We start from the raw sequence: 16,413 nt of genomic DNA on the forward strand, positions 1-16,413 counted from the left end.
GAAGAATTTAGCGCTAGTATGAAACTAACCTTAGCAATACACTTCCCTCCCTAATAAATAATGATTAGATGGAATTTGTAAAAGGTCCGCAAACATTAGATGGTATTTGTGGTTTTTAAATTATACTGTCGGTGGTGGCCAGCACTAGAGTAAAATAAATGGCACAGTACAGTATCTAAAAACCAGAAAACCCCTTTAAGTGTAAGGCTTAAACTATAAGTTAAATAATTTTTAAAAAAGTAAAAAAATCTGTTATATTCCTATAAAACAAACTTGGACACCGCGCACAGCTAATCAATCTAAAACACCCCCTCCTGCTATTCTTCTCTGATACAATAATACCAATAAGTATCTCCACTAGATGATCAAGATTACCTTGATTTGGATACTGTTCTGGGATTTCTCATTCTTGATTGGCTGTGCGCGGTGTCTACGTTTGTTTTTACTGTGATTTGCACTTCCCAAGTGGCAGGACATACGGGACTGCCACGACACTGCAGCATTGATATAAGTATCTAGCACCAGTGGTCTAGTTTATTAATACATATTCCTATAAAAGATTTATCAGATGTTTCCTAAAAGCTGTCATGTGGCATCAATGAACCTTTTATAACAAATATACATTAATGAGGTCTATTTATTATTCAACAAGCAGAGCCCAAATGAGTGGGTGACCTACTGGCCAGTACTTATCTGAGACATACAAAGCACTAATAATTCATCCACACATCTCCATTCATGCTTTGCAGGTAATAAAGGAGGCAAGATACATATGAAGCACATATATGAGCATCACTTGGTCACTGAACTCATGTTGGCATTATTCAGGGGTTAATTAACAGATGTGGGCATCACAAGCGATTCACACCACTCAGCTCCTATATTTAAACCACTATCATGTACATATAACATTATCATAATTTACCGACCAAATGAAGATGACACGGTCAGATAAACCAGTAATATACTCATCATGCCGCCAATATCACTGTCTCCGCACAGAAGGGGCAGTCTGTAGGAGCAATGAAGGTCACAGCACTAGGAGAAAGTATTATATGAGCTAAAAACAAAACATCTTTTAGTGACAATGGTGATGCTGTTGTGGAGCAAATATAAGATTTTATTTTATCTTTAAAAACTGTTTTAATGAAGATGAAATATTAATATGTCCACATACGTTATAAAACTATTACATGGAGTGTCGTTACTTCTCCCCCATGTCACTCTGCATTCTCCCGCAGTGTGGGTGGAGGTATGAATATAGCGATAAGAAGCAAGGTTCATGGGGACAATTCATCTTCACTGCTCTGGGAGTAAACAAGGCTCTTCTTCTCTTCCTTATATCCACAATACTTTTCTTCAATTGATGGTTGCTGGTCACAGGTGACCTCAGTTTGGAGATTCAGGATAATTCCTCAAAAAAACATCAAACTTATAAGATCCATAGATAACCTGATATGTTAATGTTTTCTCTTCCGTGTTAGGTCTGTCATTTATACTGTAACAAGATCGGATTTATTCGAAAAGCACTTTTTACATTCTGAACATTAATATGGCGTCTCTCCAGTGTGACTTCTTATGTGTAACAAGATGTAATTTCCCACATTCTGAACATGAATACAACTTCCCTTCTGTATGGTTTCTGCCATGTGCAACATGATCTGATTTGTGTAAAACATTTCTCACATTATGGACAAGTATACAGCTTCTCTTCTCAGTGACGTCTCTCATGTTTAACAAGATCTGATTTTTGTGTAAAACGTCTCCCACATTCTGAACAGGAATATGGCCTCTCTCCTGTGTGAAATCTTTCATGTACAACAAGACTTGATTTCTCTGTAAAACATTTCCCACATTCTGAACATGAATGTGGCTTCTCTCCTGTGTGAGTTCTCTCATGTCTAACAAGATGTGATTTATTTATAAAGCACTTCCCACATTCTAAACAGGAATATGGCCTCTCTCCTGTGTGAAATCTTTCATGTATAACGAGAGTTGATTTCTCTGTGAAACACTTCCCACATTCTGAACATGAATATGGCTTCTCACCTGTGTGAAGTCTCTCATGTATAGCAAGATATGATTTCTTCTTAAAGCACTTCCCACATTCTGAACATGAATACGGCTTCTCTCCTGTGTGAAGTCTTTCATGTCTAACAAGATGGGATTTATATTTGAAGCACTTTCCACATTCTAAACAGGGGAATGACTTCTTCTCTCCTCTGGGAATTCTTCTGTGTGTAGAAAGACTTGATGATTTTTTGAATTCTCTACAACGCTGAAAACTTTCACCCCATTTCTGACCTGTACTTGTGGTAACAATCTGTGATTGGTCAGGAAAAGGTGCCTCATGATTAGAGGGATTACTTGATAGATCTGTATTGTGAAGTCCTGGACGTACATTATGGGTAATGAAGTTTTCTATGGAAGAGCACTGAATATCATCTTCATTTTCTGCTTTATAATTTAGTGATAAAATAAAGTTTTCCTCAGAATCCTTAATGGGATTTTCTGTTAAGATAAAAAAAAATGAATTTTTTTTATTTTTCGCAAACTATAGAAAAAAAACATTTTACATTTATATTAGGCTGGGATGTGGCTCTAGCAGGAAGAAGTAAAATCCATTCGTTCTGAATCCATTCCTGGCTTTGACTGGAAAAACAAAACAAAAACAAAACAAAAACGTGATTCCAGCCTTATAAAGAGTTCTAGGATTCTGACTTACATCCAGTCATGGCTTTTATTACATGTATAATAAGAGTTGATTTCTCTGTTAAACACTTCCCACATTATGAACATGAATATGGCTTCTCTCCTTGCTATACATGAAGTCTCATGTATAGCAAGATTTGATTTCTTCACAGAAAACAATAAATTTGATAAAATTCTAAAATCTGTAATGCAGACCATGTCTGGCAACCATCAACACCACCTGGGCATCACTTTAACACCTTAGTGACCACCAATATGCTGCTTTACATTGGTCACTGAGGGGCCTTATGCTAGGTTTTTTATGGCGGCCTAGTCTATGCACTGCTCTGGTTTTCAAGGCAGCGGAAAGTGGGGGCTCCTGCTCTAACGGGCCAAACAGCAGAAGCAGTGATCTGGGCCACTAAAGCTCTTAGATGCTGCAGTCAATAACAACCACACCAGCTAAGTGGATTAAAGCTAGGGAGCTCCCTCTGTCTCCCATCAGCACCCTGTAAATGAGATTGCTGATGTATTCACATGGCAGCCTGGGGCCTAATGGAGGACCCAGATATGCCTTCAGTGGTATAACTAGCAGGTTGCACCTCTCTGGCACAGCATGCTACATACTTCTCTGTTCTTCGCTTCCTACAGCTGTTTGCCTCCATCAGCATAGTGTGTTGATGGAGGCAGCCTGTTACGGCCATTACTAGCGGGGAGGTATAAGTACGGTTACCCTGGGAACTTTTACCCTGCATTGAAAGGGGTCTAGTGAGACACTTGGAAGCAGGAGGGTTGTACGTCACTGCAGTAAGCCACAGTTAAATAGGTCTTCCTCCTTGAACAGTACAACAGGTTCAGCTGCAGTGAGATACCAGTAGTATACATACAGCTGAGTGAGTGATGACTGGGCCGGAGTTGAGGTGAGAGGCCAGCTGGAGAGTAAAGCAGTGGGACGTGTAGTTCCCTGATGAGATATGAGCAGTCGGTATCTGGCTTTATACTCAATTCTCTGTTTCCTCTACTAAAGTGCCTATTTGCCATCAATTGGCCCATAACTAAAACACCCTGCGGATCTAATCCCTGCTGTCTGGCCTGTTGTGGATTTTTTTTACTGCTTCCCACTACATTGTATGCCATAATTAATGGTGGCATTAAAAAGTATAACTTGTCCTGCAAAAAATAAGCCCTCATACAGCTATGTGAATGGAAATATATAAAAGTTATGGCTCAAGGAAGATAGGGAAGAAAGAGCATGTTTTGGAGAGAAAAAGCCTTTACCAACAAAACCAGACAGACTGATCTTTTGAATGTCTGGTTTAGCTCTATTGTTATGTCTAGAAAAACTGCTGTGTCATTGCCATTGGGTATCATTGAAGCTCTAATGTAAATCTTTGACAGATAGGAGTTGTAACAATGTATCTGTTTGTGCTGAGATTCTCCACTCCACCCCTCCCACTAGAAGGTTCTAATTTAGCCAGAAACTGAATATAAGGAAAGCATTCAGAGCCCTTACTGTTCTGCAGTTAGGGACCAGTGCTTGGAGGGGAAGACTCTGCCAGTTATCACCAGAGGAAGATGCTGATATGAGGATGCTAAGCCACAGACCATGGGTTACCAATCCTGTGACCAAGGAGCCACCCAGACTACTGAGCTACAGACCATGGGCCTCCAGCCTTTTACCAGGGTACCAGCCTTCTCAGAGAGAGAGGGACAGCTAGCTCAGGGCTTTCCTCAGCATCAAACCCTTCTTCTCCCAGGGACGAGACTGGAGAAGCCAGCCCTATGCCTCGCCTGTATTGTTTTGCACCTGAATTCCTCCTCGACGGTGTTCAAAAGGGACCCAGCGTAGCTTTAGGGCCACCCCAAATCCAGCCACTGCAAAGGAACAAGGACAGAATCTGAAGTCACTTTCTTTATTCATGATTACATACCTGTGGTGACATCTCCTGGAATGTCTTCCTCCACCTCACTGTTACACGAGGGATCAACCATTATCCTCTCTTCGTCATCCTCCACTTTAATATAAGTCAGATCTTCCCCCTGATTTGTCATCTGTAACAATTACAGTACAGCAGACAGGTGGCAATCCTAGCAGGTCTATATAAGAGACCTCCACAATCTATGACCCCTCTATGACTGCAGAGCCCCCCCATATATATGTGTATAGAGCTCAGCTCCATCTACCTGAGGATTCTCTGGGACCTTCTCCTCTGGAAAGTCCTGGGTATACAGAGGACGGGGACATTTCTCTGGTGGATTTCTCCTCCTGGATCCATCTATGGAGACACAAGCGCACAGTGACTGAATACATGGCCTCATGTACATCGGTCTATAGATCAAACACTTTTCTTAGCTCCTTCACTTCTAGGTTTAGTTATCAAGGGGAAATAATATTATGCTGCTCACCACCTGTGCCGAGATCCCAACACCTAGCAGACCACAGGCACAAAGTAACATCTATAAGAGCAAATGGCAGGCAGTTGGTCGACAGCTCCGTCTTCACAACAGTAAATTCTGAGCATAAGTGTACAGTTATAAGTGCCAGGGCCCTGCAGTACCCTACCAACCAGAAAGGTGTCTGTCACGACTCAGCGGGTGTGAACCCACTGTACCACACGTCCTACCTCCTCTACGGGCGTTGTCTAAGTGAACCCCTCGATCTTCACAGTGTCCCTTATGGTGGGGATAGACTTACCTGAGGGGAGCACTAGGTCGCTAGCTCTTGAGGAGGAGAGGCACACGAGGAAGCTGGTCCAGACAGACCAAGAGGTAACTGAGAAAGGTACCAGAGTACAGGTGTTGTCAGCAGGCTGAGTCGTTACTAGGAGAAACAGTGCAGGACCGAAGGATGAGGCAGAGGCAAAGTCAGACAGGCAATAGGTATGGGCACAAGTACAGGTCAGGCAATCTGGATCGGCAACAGGAGAGTCAAGGCAAGCAGGCAGGGATCAAACTGGTAACAGCCGCTGGAGATAATGACGTTGTCCTGTAAATAAACATGCATGAGGATCACGGAGTCCAGGAACCCAAGTACGAGTCAGGAGCACAAGCGGATATCAGGAACCTTAGCAGGGCACAAGGACCTTGACACTGAGGCATCTGGGAAGGTGGCTGAGCCACTTATATATGTGCAGGTGTGCTAGGATTGGTTGGCGAGGTCCATGATCCAACCCATAAAACACAGGAAGTGACGCACGCCGGCCCTTAAGGAAATACTGCAGTAAACAAGAGCAAGCATGATGTGGCCAGGGCTGAAAGGAAACACTGGCAGCAGATCACCGCAGAACATAGCACCTGGGACCGAGGTGGTAAGCAGGGGAACAGCGGCGCACAGCAGCCGCTGTTACAGTACCCCCCTCTTCTTGAGTCCATGACGAGACAGAAACCTTTTTATCAAGTTCGGAGCATGAATGTTCCCTTCTGGTTCCCAAGACCTCTCCTCAGGACCAAAGCCCTTCCAGTCCACAAGATAGTAGGTCTTCTTGCTATGCTTCTTGAAGTCCAGAATGTCTTTGACCTCAAATATTTCAGATACCAGAGTTGGAGTAGAAGGAGCTGTCGAGAAGCGATTAAAGTACTACGGCTTTTAGTAAGGACACGTAGAAGGCATTAGGAATATGCAGAGAGAGAGGCAGACGTAACTTATATGTCACTTTGTCGATCCTCCTCAATACTTCAAAGGGTCCAAGGAACCTAGAAACAAACTTGAAACTGGGAACCCTTAAGCAGATGTTTTTAGAGGAGAGCGATACCTTATCTCCAGACGATAACTGAGGTGGTTTTCTTCTTCTCTTGTCTGCATTTGTTTTCATGCGAGTCACCGCTTTGTTGATGCAGTCCCTGGTGTCACGCCAAATCTTTAAAAAAATCCCATAAAGAGGAATCCGCAGCTGGTACCCCAGAAGATGTAGTAACAGGGAGAGGAGTACGAGGGTGTTGTCCATAAATGACTAAGAATGGAGAGGATCCAGTAGATTGTACCCAGTTGTCGTGTTGAGCTGAAATAAAATGCCGGAGATAGTTCTCTAATATTAATTGGCCCGCTCTACTTGCCCATTGTTCTGGGGATGATAACCAGAAGAGAAGTCCAGCTCAATTTCGAGCAGCCGGCAAAGAGCTCTCCAGAGCTTAGAGGTAAACTGGACTCCGGGATCGGAAACAATATGCCAAGGTCGAGCATTCAAGCCGAAGGCAGTCCAGCCAAAGGAACGAAGTGCGCCATCTTGGAGAACCAGTCCACGACCACCCAGATAGCTGTACATCCAGTAGAAGAGGGCAGATCTGTAACAAAGTCCATGGCAATGTGTTGCCATGGGGCATCAGTAACCGAAAGAGGTAACAGTCCGGGTGGTTTGGTCCTGGAGACTTTATTCTGAGCACAGGTGGTGCAGGCAGACACAAAATCACACACGTCCTTAGACAGTGTGGGCCACCAGTAGTGGCGAGACAAAAATTCTGTGGTCTTGCGGATTTGGAGTTGTGCCCCCAAGCTAGAATACGTTTTCTCTTGGCAGATGGCACAAATGTCTTCCCGGGAGGGATGTCTTTTATCAGGACAGGAGCCACTGTGATCAAGCGAGCAGGATCTACAATGTACTGGGGCTCATCCTGCTGGTCGGAAAAGTCAAATGACTGAGACAGAGCATCCGCCTTGTTGTTCTCCTCGGCCAGGCGAAAGTGAAGCTCAAAATCAAAACGGGAGAAGAAGAGTGCCCATCTGGCTTGGCGAGGGTTCAGACGCTGGGCTGTCTGCAGATATGTAAGGTTCTTGTGGTCAGTGAAGATTATCATTGGATGCTGGGCCCCCTCCAATAGATAACGCCACTCCTCCAAGGAAAGTTTTATGGCCAGAAGCTCTGTCTCCTATACAGTAATTCCTCTCAGCAGGGGAGAAGAGCTTGAAGAAAAATCCACAAGTAAACATCTTGCCATTGGAACCATTCTGTAGTATAACAGCACCGGCCCCTATGGAGGAGGCGTCCACTTCTAAAAAGAATTGGCAGGAGACATCGGGATGATGCAGAACAGGTGCACAAGCAAAGGACCTTTTTAACTGGACGAAGGCGGCCTCCGCCTCAGGAGTCCAGACTCTGGTATTCACCCCTTTCTTAGTGAGAGCGGAGATCTAAGATGTAAGAGTTGAAAAATTTGGGATTAACTGAAGATAGAAATGAGCAAATCCAAGGAAGTTCTGTATAGCACGAAGACCATGTGGGCGGGGCCAGTCCATTACTGCATTCAATTTATTTAGGATTCATCTGCAACCCGGCATCTGAGATTATGTATCCGAGGAACGGTACGGTAGATTTTTCAAAGATGCATTTCTCGAGTTTGGCAAAAAGTCGATTCTCTCTCAACCACTGTAAAACCAAATGTACATGCTTCCGATGAGTGGTCAAATCTTGAGAATAGATCAGTATATCGTCCAGGTACACTATCACGCAGACATAGAGCAGGTCCCGGAAGATATCGTTTACTAACTCCTGGAATACTGAGGGAGCATTGCACAGACCGAAGGGCATGACGAGATACTTGTAGTGTCCATCACGAGTGTGGAAAGCAGTCTTCCACTCATCGCCCTTTCGAATGCGGATAAGGTTGTATGCCCCGTGCAGGTCGAATTTTGTGAAGACCTTAGCTCCCCGGATCCTGTCAAAGAGTTTGGAGATTAACGGAAGAGGGTATCGATTCTTGACTGTGATCTTATTCAGACCTCGATAGTTGATACAGGGCCGTAAGTATCCATCTTTTTTCTGCACAAAGAAGAACCCGGCACCGACTGGTGAAGTAGATTTCCGGTTAAACCCGCTCTCGAGATTCTCCTTGATGTAATCAGACATCACTTGGGTCTCAGGAAGTGAGAGTGGATAGACTCGACCACGAGGAGGAGTGGTATCAGGCAGAAGGTCAATTGGACAATCATAAGGACGATGAGGAGGCAGGGTCTCTGCCTCTTTCTTACTGAAGACATCCACAAAACTAGCATACTGCTGCGAAAGTCCAGGCAGGTCTACAGGTACAGTAGGCAAAGAAGCAGGTCGGCAGGATGATCCCCAACGCAGAATCTGACCGGAGTGCCAGTCCAGAACTGGAGTGTGCTGACGCAGCCAGGGAAGACCAAGGATAACCGTATTCACGGACGCTGGCAGCACATAGAAGGAGATCATCTCTGAAAGCAGAACGCCTATTTGCAACTTAAGGGGCATAGTAACAGGAAGCACAGGTTCGGGAAGTGGCAGTCCACTTACAGAAGCCACTGACTGAGGCCTTTCTAGACGGATGGTAGGAAGCAGGTACTGATGGACCAGAGTTTGTTGAATGAAATTACCGGCTGACCCAGAGTCCAAGAATGCAGGCACAGACAGTGTGACTCCCTTGTGAGAGAGAGTCATCGGAACTAAAAGTTTCGGAGAGGACTTGTCCTTGTCTAGGACCACCTCTCCAACTGACCCTAGACATTGGCGTTTCCTGGCTTCTGTAGACAATTACTCACAAAGTGGGCCTTGCCTCCACAATACAGACAACACGTTCTCTGCTTTGCGGCATAAACGTTCCTGGTCAGACAATCAAAGGCGCTCTATTTGCATGAGCTCTTCAGATGTGATGGACACTAGAGGAAGAACCGGCCTCTGGAAGGATGGAGCCAAACGGGGTGGTCTTCTGGTGAATGCGACCTCCCTAGAACGTTCCCTGAAATGCATATCTATCCTTGTGGCTGTTGTGGAAATTTTATTAGGATGTGTTTCTAATATATTGTGTATTGTCATCATGTCTCTCAGTGTCAGGGTAAACCATTGGAGTGGATATCTTCCTGTGTATGTCCTGTCACAGCTGCTGGGCGCAGAGGTCTCCGTCGGCGAATGCTCCATGTGCTAAGCACTGGGCTATGGGCCGGGGGAGACTGATGTGTTCAGCAGAGCAGTGTTTTGTTGGCTGATGTATGGACGCCGGCTAGGGCCCCCGCGCAAGACGCAGATTAATTGGCTTAGCGTGGATGCATTTGTTAAGAGAACAATATATGAAAGGAACGTGCGTTTGTTGTCTCTAGTGCGCCTGATCAGCCGCTGGAGATAATGACGTTGTCCTGTAAATAAACATGCATGAGGATCATAGTAACTTTATCTGGCATTGGTCACTGAGCAAGGCTGGATAAAGTTCGCTCCAGTGGTTATAGGATACATGTATTTGTTAGCTGGCTATGTTTTTCTAAATGATGGTGTCTTGTCTTCCTATGTCATCACTTTCTGCATCCTTGTTACATGAAGTAAGTGGTCGGGTGATGGGCCAACCCCTTTTCTATTGTTACTAGTGACTAAATAAAAGGTGAGCACACTGTGGAGGAGGGGCAGTTGCTCAGCAGAACTCAACATTAAAACACCTGTGTCTGACTACGGTTGAGAGATTTTCCTGTCCTTATATAAAGACATTTGAGAGCGGATTTCTAATATTCATATTTCTACAACATGGCCAAGGTGATAAGGTCATTCAGAGTAAACGAACGGTTGCAACCAGCTAATTCATCCTTACTCCGGTCAGAAAGGCCCTCCCAGAACACCACCACTTGAGCCTCATTGTTCCATGCAAGTTCGGCAACCAGGGTACGAAACTGGATGGTGTACTGACCCACAGATGAGGAACCCTGTCGTAGACACAGCAGAGATGATGCAGCGGAGGATGTGCCAGGGAAGACTGTAGATCAGTGGTCTCTGGACCTCCATGTTCCCAAATAGGATTTGCTCAAGCAAGGGCCTCATCAGACAGCAGGGACACAAAAAAGGCAACCTTGGACCGCTCAGTGGGAAACTTCTGCCTATGCAACTCTAAGTGGATCGGACACTGGTTCAGGAATCCACAACAGGTTTTTGGATCTCTACCATAGCGTGATGGCAGAGGGCACACCCGCGGCACACAAATCCGGATTCTCCGGTGTGGGAATTGAAGGAGTAGGAGCGACTGGCGACCCTGCAGTAGCTGGAGAAGAGATGGCATCCAGACGAGCGGCAACATTTGCATGAACTGCATCATGACTTCCTGACGTTCGCTCTGGCGCCTCACTTCATGTAACAATTCCTGAACAACAGGCTTGGGGTGACGAGAGGGGTCCATGCCCTCAGTGTACTGTCACAAAACAGCAGGTGTGAACCCACTGTGCCACGTGTCCTACCTCCTCTAAGGGTGTTGTCTAAGTGAACCCCTCGTTCTTCACAGTACCCCTGATGGTGGAGATAGACTTTCCCGAGGGGAGCACCAGGTCGCTACCTCTTGAGGAGGATAGGCACACAAGGCAGCTGGTCCAGGCGGACCAGGAAGTACCTGAGAAAGGTACCAGAGGTACAGGTGTTGTCAGCAAACTGAGTCATTACCAGTAGCAACAATGCAGGACTGAAGAATGAGGCAGAGGCGAAGTCAGACAGGCAATAGCTCAGGGCAGGCGTTACAGGTATAAAATAAGGCAATCCGGATCGGCAACAGTAGAGTCAAGGCAAGCAGGCAGGGATCAAACAGGTAGCAGAGTCCAGGAATACAAGTACAAGTCAGGAACACAAGCGGATATCAGGAACCTTAGCAGGACACAAGGACCTTGACACTGAGGCATCTGGGAACAGGGCTGAGCCACTTATATATGTGCAGGAGGGCTAGGATTGGTTGGCGAGGTCACATGATCAAACCCATAAAACACAGGAAGTGACGCGCGCCAGCCCTTAAGGAAATGCTGCAGGAAATGCTGTGGCTCGGGCTAAAACGAAACACTGGCAGCAGATCACAGCTGAACACGGCGCCCAGGATCACGGCGCTAAGCAGGGGAACAGCAGCGCACAGCAGCCACTGTTACAGTGTCAGGCCATCTTCCTGACACAATGACATCTATGCTTATAAGGTAAATTTCTGGAAAACCCACAGTCAGACAGTACACAGAAGAAGTAAAACATCTACTTCCAGACTCCTCTCCACCATGCACTGAGGTGTTGGAGAAAGCTCTACACCCCCCTCTAACTCTCCTTCCCCTGAGAAGACAATTCCTTTCTCCTAAGGAGCTGTTATGGTAAACGAAGAAAAATATCTGATCACATTTACTGACATTTTCTGTAAGAAGATTCATTAGTAGGACAAGTACAACTGTGCCCAACTGTGATGGGCAACAAGAAGCACCAGAAGCCTCTTAAAGACATTACTGCCACTGAGCTGAATACGGTGAAGTGTCTCCTGTGTACTGAACTCTTCAGAGCTCCACCACATGGTCAAGCTGACCTGCTTTGAATCTCCCTGGAAACTTCACTCTCACAGTCTCCTGAAAGAGAAAGACCGAGGCACCAGAATCCTCCATCTGTAGCAGTATACTGTCCTCTTCTGTTTTACACAGTTTAATGTTATCTGCAAAAATTTATATTTTACTGTGCAAACCTTCTACAAGATCATTAATAAATATATTGAAGAGAATAGGGCCCAGTACTGACCCCTGAGGTACCCCACTAGTGACAGTGACCCAATCTGAGTATGTACCGTTAATAACCACCCTCTGTTTTCTATCACTGAGCCAGTTACTTACCCACATACAGACGTTTTCTCCCAGTCTGAGCATTCTCATTTTATATACTAACCTTTTATGTGGTACAGTGTCAGATGCTTTGGAGAAGTCAAGATATATACGACGTCCATTCATTCGCCACGGTCAAGTCGAGAACTTACCTCCTCATAGAAACTGATCAAATTAGTTTGACATGACCGATCCCCCATGAAGCCATGCTGATATGGCGTTATTTGCTTATTTTCATTGAGCTACTCCAATGTAGCATCTTTGGAAAACCTTCAAACTGTTTACCCACGACAGATGTTAAACTTACCGGCCTTTAGTTTCCAGGCTCCGTTTTTGGACCCTTTTTTAATATTGGCACCACATTTGCTAAGCGCCAATCCTGTGGAACCCTCCCTGTCAGTATAGATTCTGTCTCTCACAGTTGAAGTGTACCTACAATAAAAATTACAGACCTCTCCATTCTTGCAAAATCGCCAGTGTATCATTTACCCACTGTATATGTAGGTCAGTGGCGGCCTGCAATTCCTGCACAATGCCGTACATGTAGTTCATCATGATAGCACAGACACAAAAGCTGTGCCCACATAATCCCCAGTGGGTGTGTGGATGTGACTGACCGCCACGTCCTGCAGGAACAGCCGGGAATCAGAGAAGAATCTAATCAGAGATCACCGTCAGCTGGATAAGGAGAACACTTCATGATGTGATGGAGACATCTCCAATCAAAGAGCAGCAGCCGGTGATCAGATTCTCCTCCTGCCCTGAAGGCACCAAGGACAGAACCTGAAGTCACTTTCTCCTTTCATGATTCCATACCTGTGGTGACATCTCCTGCAATGTCCTCCTCCACCTCACTCTTACACGGGGGATCGCCCATCATCCTCTCTTCTTCATCCTCCACTTTAATATCATTTAGATCTTCCCCCTGATTTGTCATCTGTAACAATTCATTAACAGATCCATATAAGAGACCCCCACAATCTATGACCCCTCTATGACTGCAGGACCCCCCTATATAGATGTGTATAGGGCTCAGCTCCATCTACCTGAGGATTCTCTGGGACCTTCTCCTCTGGACAGGCCTGGGAATACAGGAGACGGGGACATCTCTCTGGTGGATTTCTCCTCCTGGATCCATCTGTGGAGACACAAGAGTACAGTGACTGAATACATGGCCTCCTGTAGATTTGTCTATAGGTCAGACCAAACTACTTCTCCCAGTCTCCTCTCCACCAGGCACAGAGGTATTGCAGAAAGCTGTACATCTAAATCTCTCTCCACGTCTCCTTTCTCTGGGAAGACAATTCCTAACAATTTTCCTAAGCGAATGGGGAAAAATAAATATATCTGATGAGAGAGACTACCACCCAGCTGGACCGGAACAGGAACCTCTGAGATCACTGAAACTCCCATCCTCCTGTGTACAAGATTCACTAGAAGGTAAGTTACACCCATCTTGGGTTGATCTGACAGATCCAGTTTTATTAATATATTTTTATCATGAGAAAATACGTGAGCGGTTTTCATATAAATGTCACACTTGTGTGTGGGAGGAAAACACCACAACGAGCATAGGAGGGAAAGGGGATACCGGAATAAGGCCTGGAAACTAGGGAAGGAAGATGGACACCTCCTAGAGAAAACCCTAACTCCAGTCCTGACAGGCTACCAGTATGAACAGGCCCCAAAGGTAGGCAAGTTCATACACCGAAAACCTAGAATCCTATCCCACCCTATAGGACCCTGGAACTAATGTCAGGACTGAGTCTACCTGTTCCTCCAAAGGGAAGGACAAACAGGAGTCTCCCTCAGGCCTAATGACAAACAACAGGGAAAGGAAACACACATACAGTATATAAACAAAAGGGAAAGGAAACACTTCTATTCAATGAAGATTTGGTAGCACCAGGAACTCAGCCGAGAACTAAACACAAGTCCGACAGAAGCTATAAACTGCATAGCATAGTGGGAGAAACAATAAATGGAGAAGGTTAAATGACCACAATAGCCAAACCTGGGGAAAGAAGGAGTGGCAAGCACCAGAAACAACACAGACGTCATTTGATCCAAAAAGAAAACATATCAGATCAAACCACGTGTTGTCAGTCTCACAGATCTCCTGCCACCTGTCGCGGGAACGTCAGGATGTCTCGGTACGTCCGTGACAATAAACCCTTTAGGAGGAAATGGAGTTCAAGCCCCAGAAGAAGATGAAAACAAGAAGAAACTCAGGTTGCACATTTTTAAGGAATCTGTGCAGCTTTCACACTGTTCATGTGAAATAATAAAGGCTCATTGGAAACTGTACAGACACCGCCACGTTCCTGCACTGTGTTAAGGAGGTGATGAAGCGGTACCAGGCCGGTACTGACTAATGAGAAGTGAATTTATATTTGTTTTTCATCTTGGATGGACGTCAGTTATCTGTAGATTGGATTTACTTGGCTGCCTCGTATTGTAGGACCAGCAGAGCGACAAGTAACACATTATACCTCCTAGTGATTGGCTTTTGTGTCCCAATGGTGCATCTTAAGCCCCGCCCCTGCAGAACTTGCCTGTTGTGCGCTATCTCCATATGGCACATGTGTATACACTGCACATGACGGCTCTTACCTTGTGATATAAGAGGCTGGTGCTCCTCCATTACATGTCACTGCACACACGTGTATACACTGCACATGACGGCTCTTACCTTGTGATATAAGAGGCTGGTGCTCCTCCATTACATGTCACTGCACACACGTGTACACACTGCACATGACGGCTCTTACCTTGTGATATAAGAGGCTGGTGCTCCTCTATTACATGTCACTGCACACACGTGTATACACTGCACAGGAGGGATCTCACCTTGTGATATAAGAGGCTGGTGCTCCTCCATCATGGCCTCCTTGTACAGGTCCTTGTGTCCTTCTATATACTCCCACTCCTCCATGGAGAAATAGACAGTGACATCCTGACACCTTATAGGAACCTGACAACACAATGACACCGTCATCACCCAGACCCCTCCAGTGCTGTTACTGGAGAATTTCCCAGCATTCCCAGCAGTGTCACCTCTCCAGTCAGCAGCTCCATCATCTTGTGGGTGAGTTCTAGGATCTTCTGCTCATGTATCAGGGGGTGAGGGGGAGGCTCTGTGATGGGGTGAGGGGTCCTGCTCCGCCCTCCTGACTCCTGGAGATGGATGATGGGAGTCACACAGTCCCCCGATGTCTTCTTCACTATTGTGTACTCCTGTGGATGGAGAGAGACGCTTAGGGAATAAACCCTTCAGGGGCCATGTGCTCTCCTCCGGCCCTTTCCTCCTGGGTACAACGTGCCTACTTACCTTCTCATGGCTCCTACAACATGACTATTGGTCACTGGTCACATGATACATCACTCACCATACTGGGGGCTGATCTTCAGGTTCTCCGTCACTTAGAAGGTCTGGAGGCGGTTCTCCAGGACCCTGGACTCTTCCTATCACCTCCTATGATGGATTCTCCTTCCCGATGTCTGACTTGTTACAGAATACAATAAAGAGGAGAGAAATCTAGAAAAGTTTACCTCTCCGCTCAGCAGGGAGATGATCTCCAAGGTGAGGTCTAATATTCTTCTGCTGATCTCCTTCCTGTCCATCCTTGGTGGCTCATTCAGGAGAAGGCTCGTATTGCTGGTTTTCTTCATGACACCTCCAAAAAAAGGAATAAAGGTTAATCAGTGAGTCCCATGTCCCCTATTAGGCCCCTTGCAGATGAGCATTTGTCATGCTGCAAGTCCGCAGCGCAGCTCCCGGCCTCACCTCCCAGCACTGACGGGGTCAAATAGCATTATATTGATTTATGATGCCGTGTAACCCTTACAGTTCTGGAATATATTAGATGACACTGACAAATGCTCATCTGCAAGGGGCCTAATAGGGCGGGAAACAGTACAACTCATCCCGCAAAACTCAGAACCTCATAAAGCTGCACTGATGGGAAAGACCCTGAGCTCCGGGTGTATCTAAGCTCCTGGCAGTGCAGTGTGTGGAGGAATGAGACTGTGAGCTCTGTGTGTATCTAAGCTCATCTTACCTGCAGGCTGGAGGAATGGCTGATACCAGAGAGAACAAGAGCCCTGACTACCGACCAGGACCTGTCCAGTATCTGCTGCACTGCCAGAGCTGAAGGACCTGCGGTGATGTCACCGTCATGTGATCA

General features: G+C 45.8%; 1 protein-coding gene and 1 long non-coding RNA gene across 2 annotated transcripts in view; both read right to left on the reverse strand.

Moving 5' to 3' along the window:
• Window positions 1-1,102: 1,102 nt before the first annotated feature.
• LOC122925098 (oocyte zinc finger protein XlCOF6-like) overlaps window positions 1,103-16,413 on the reverse strand; it is an 818,943-nt gene continuing 803,632 nt past the window's right edge. Inside the window, exon 5 of the mRNA XM_044276609.1 lies at window positions 1,103-2,208. Coding sequence (XP_044132544.1) covers window positions 1,715-2,208 — 494 coding nt within the window. The 3' untranslated portion in view covers window positions 1,103-1,714. The remainder of the gene's footprint in view (window positions 2,209-16,413) is intronic.
• On the reverse strand, window positions 15,412-16,348 carry LOC122925147. Its single transcript, XR_006387526.1, has 3 exons — window positions 16,288-16,348; window positions 15,779-15,903; window positions 15,412-15,463 (listed from the first exon to the last, which is right to left on the reverse strand). It is a non-coding gene; the product is annotated as an uncharacterized LOC122925147 (long non-coding RNA).

The sequence above is a fragment of the Bufo gargarizans genome, chromosome 1, assembly GCF_014858855.1.
Source record: "Bufo gargarizans isolate SCDJY-AF-19 chromosome 1, ASM1485885v1, whole genome shotgun sequence".
Classification (NCBI taxonomy): domain Eukaryota; kingdom Metazoa; phylum Chordata; class Amphibia; order Anura; family Bufonidae; genus Bufo; species Bufo gargarizans.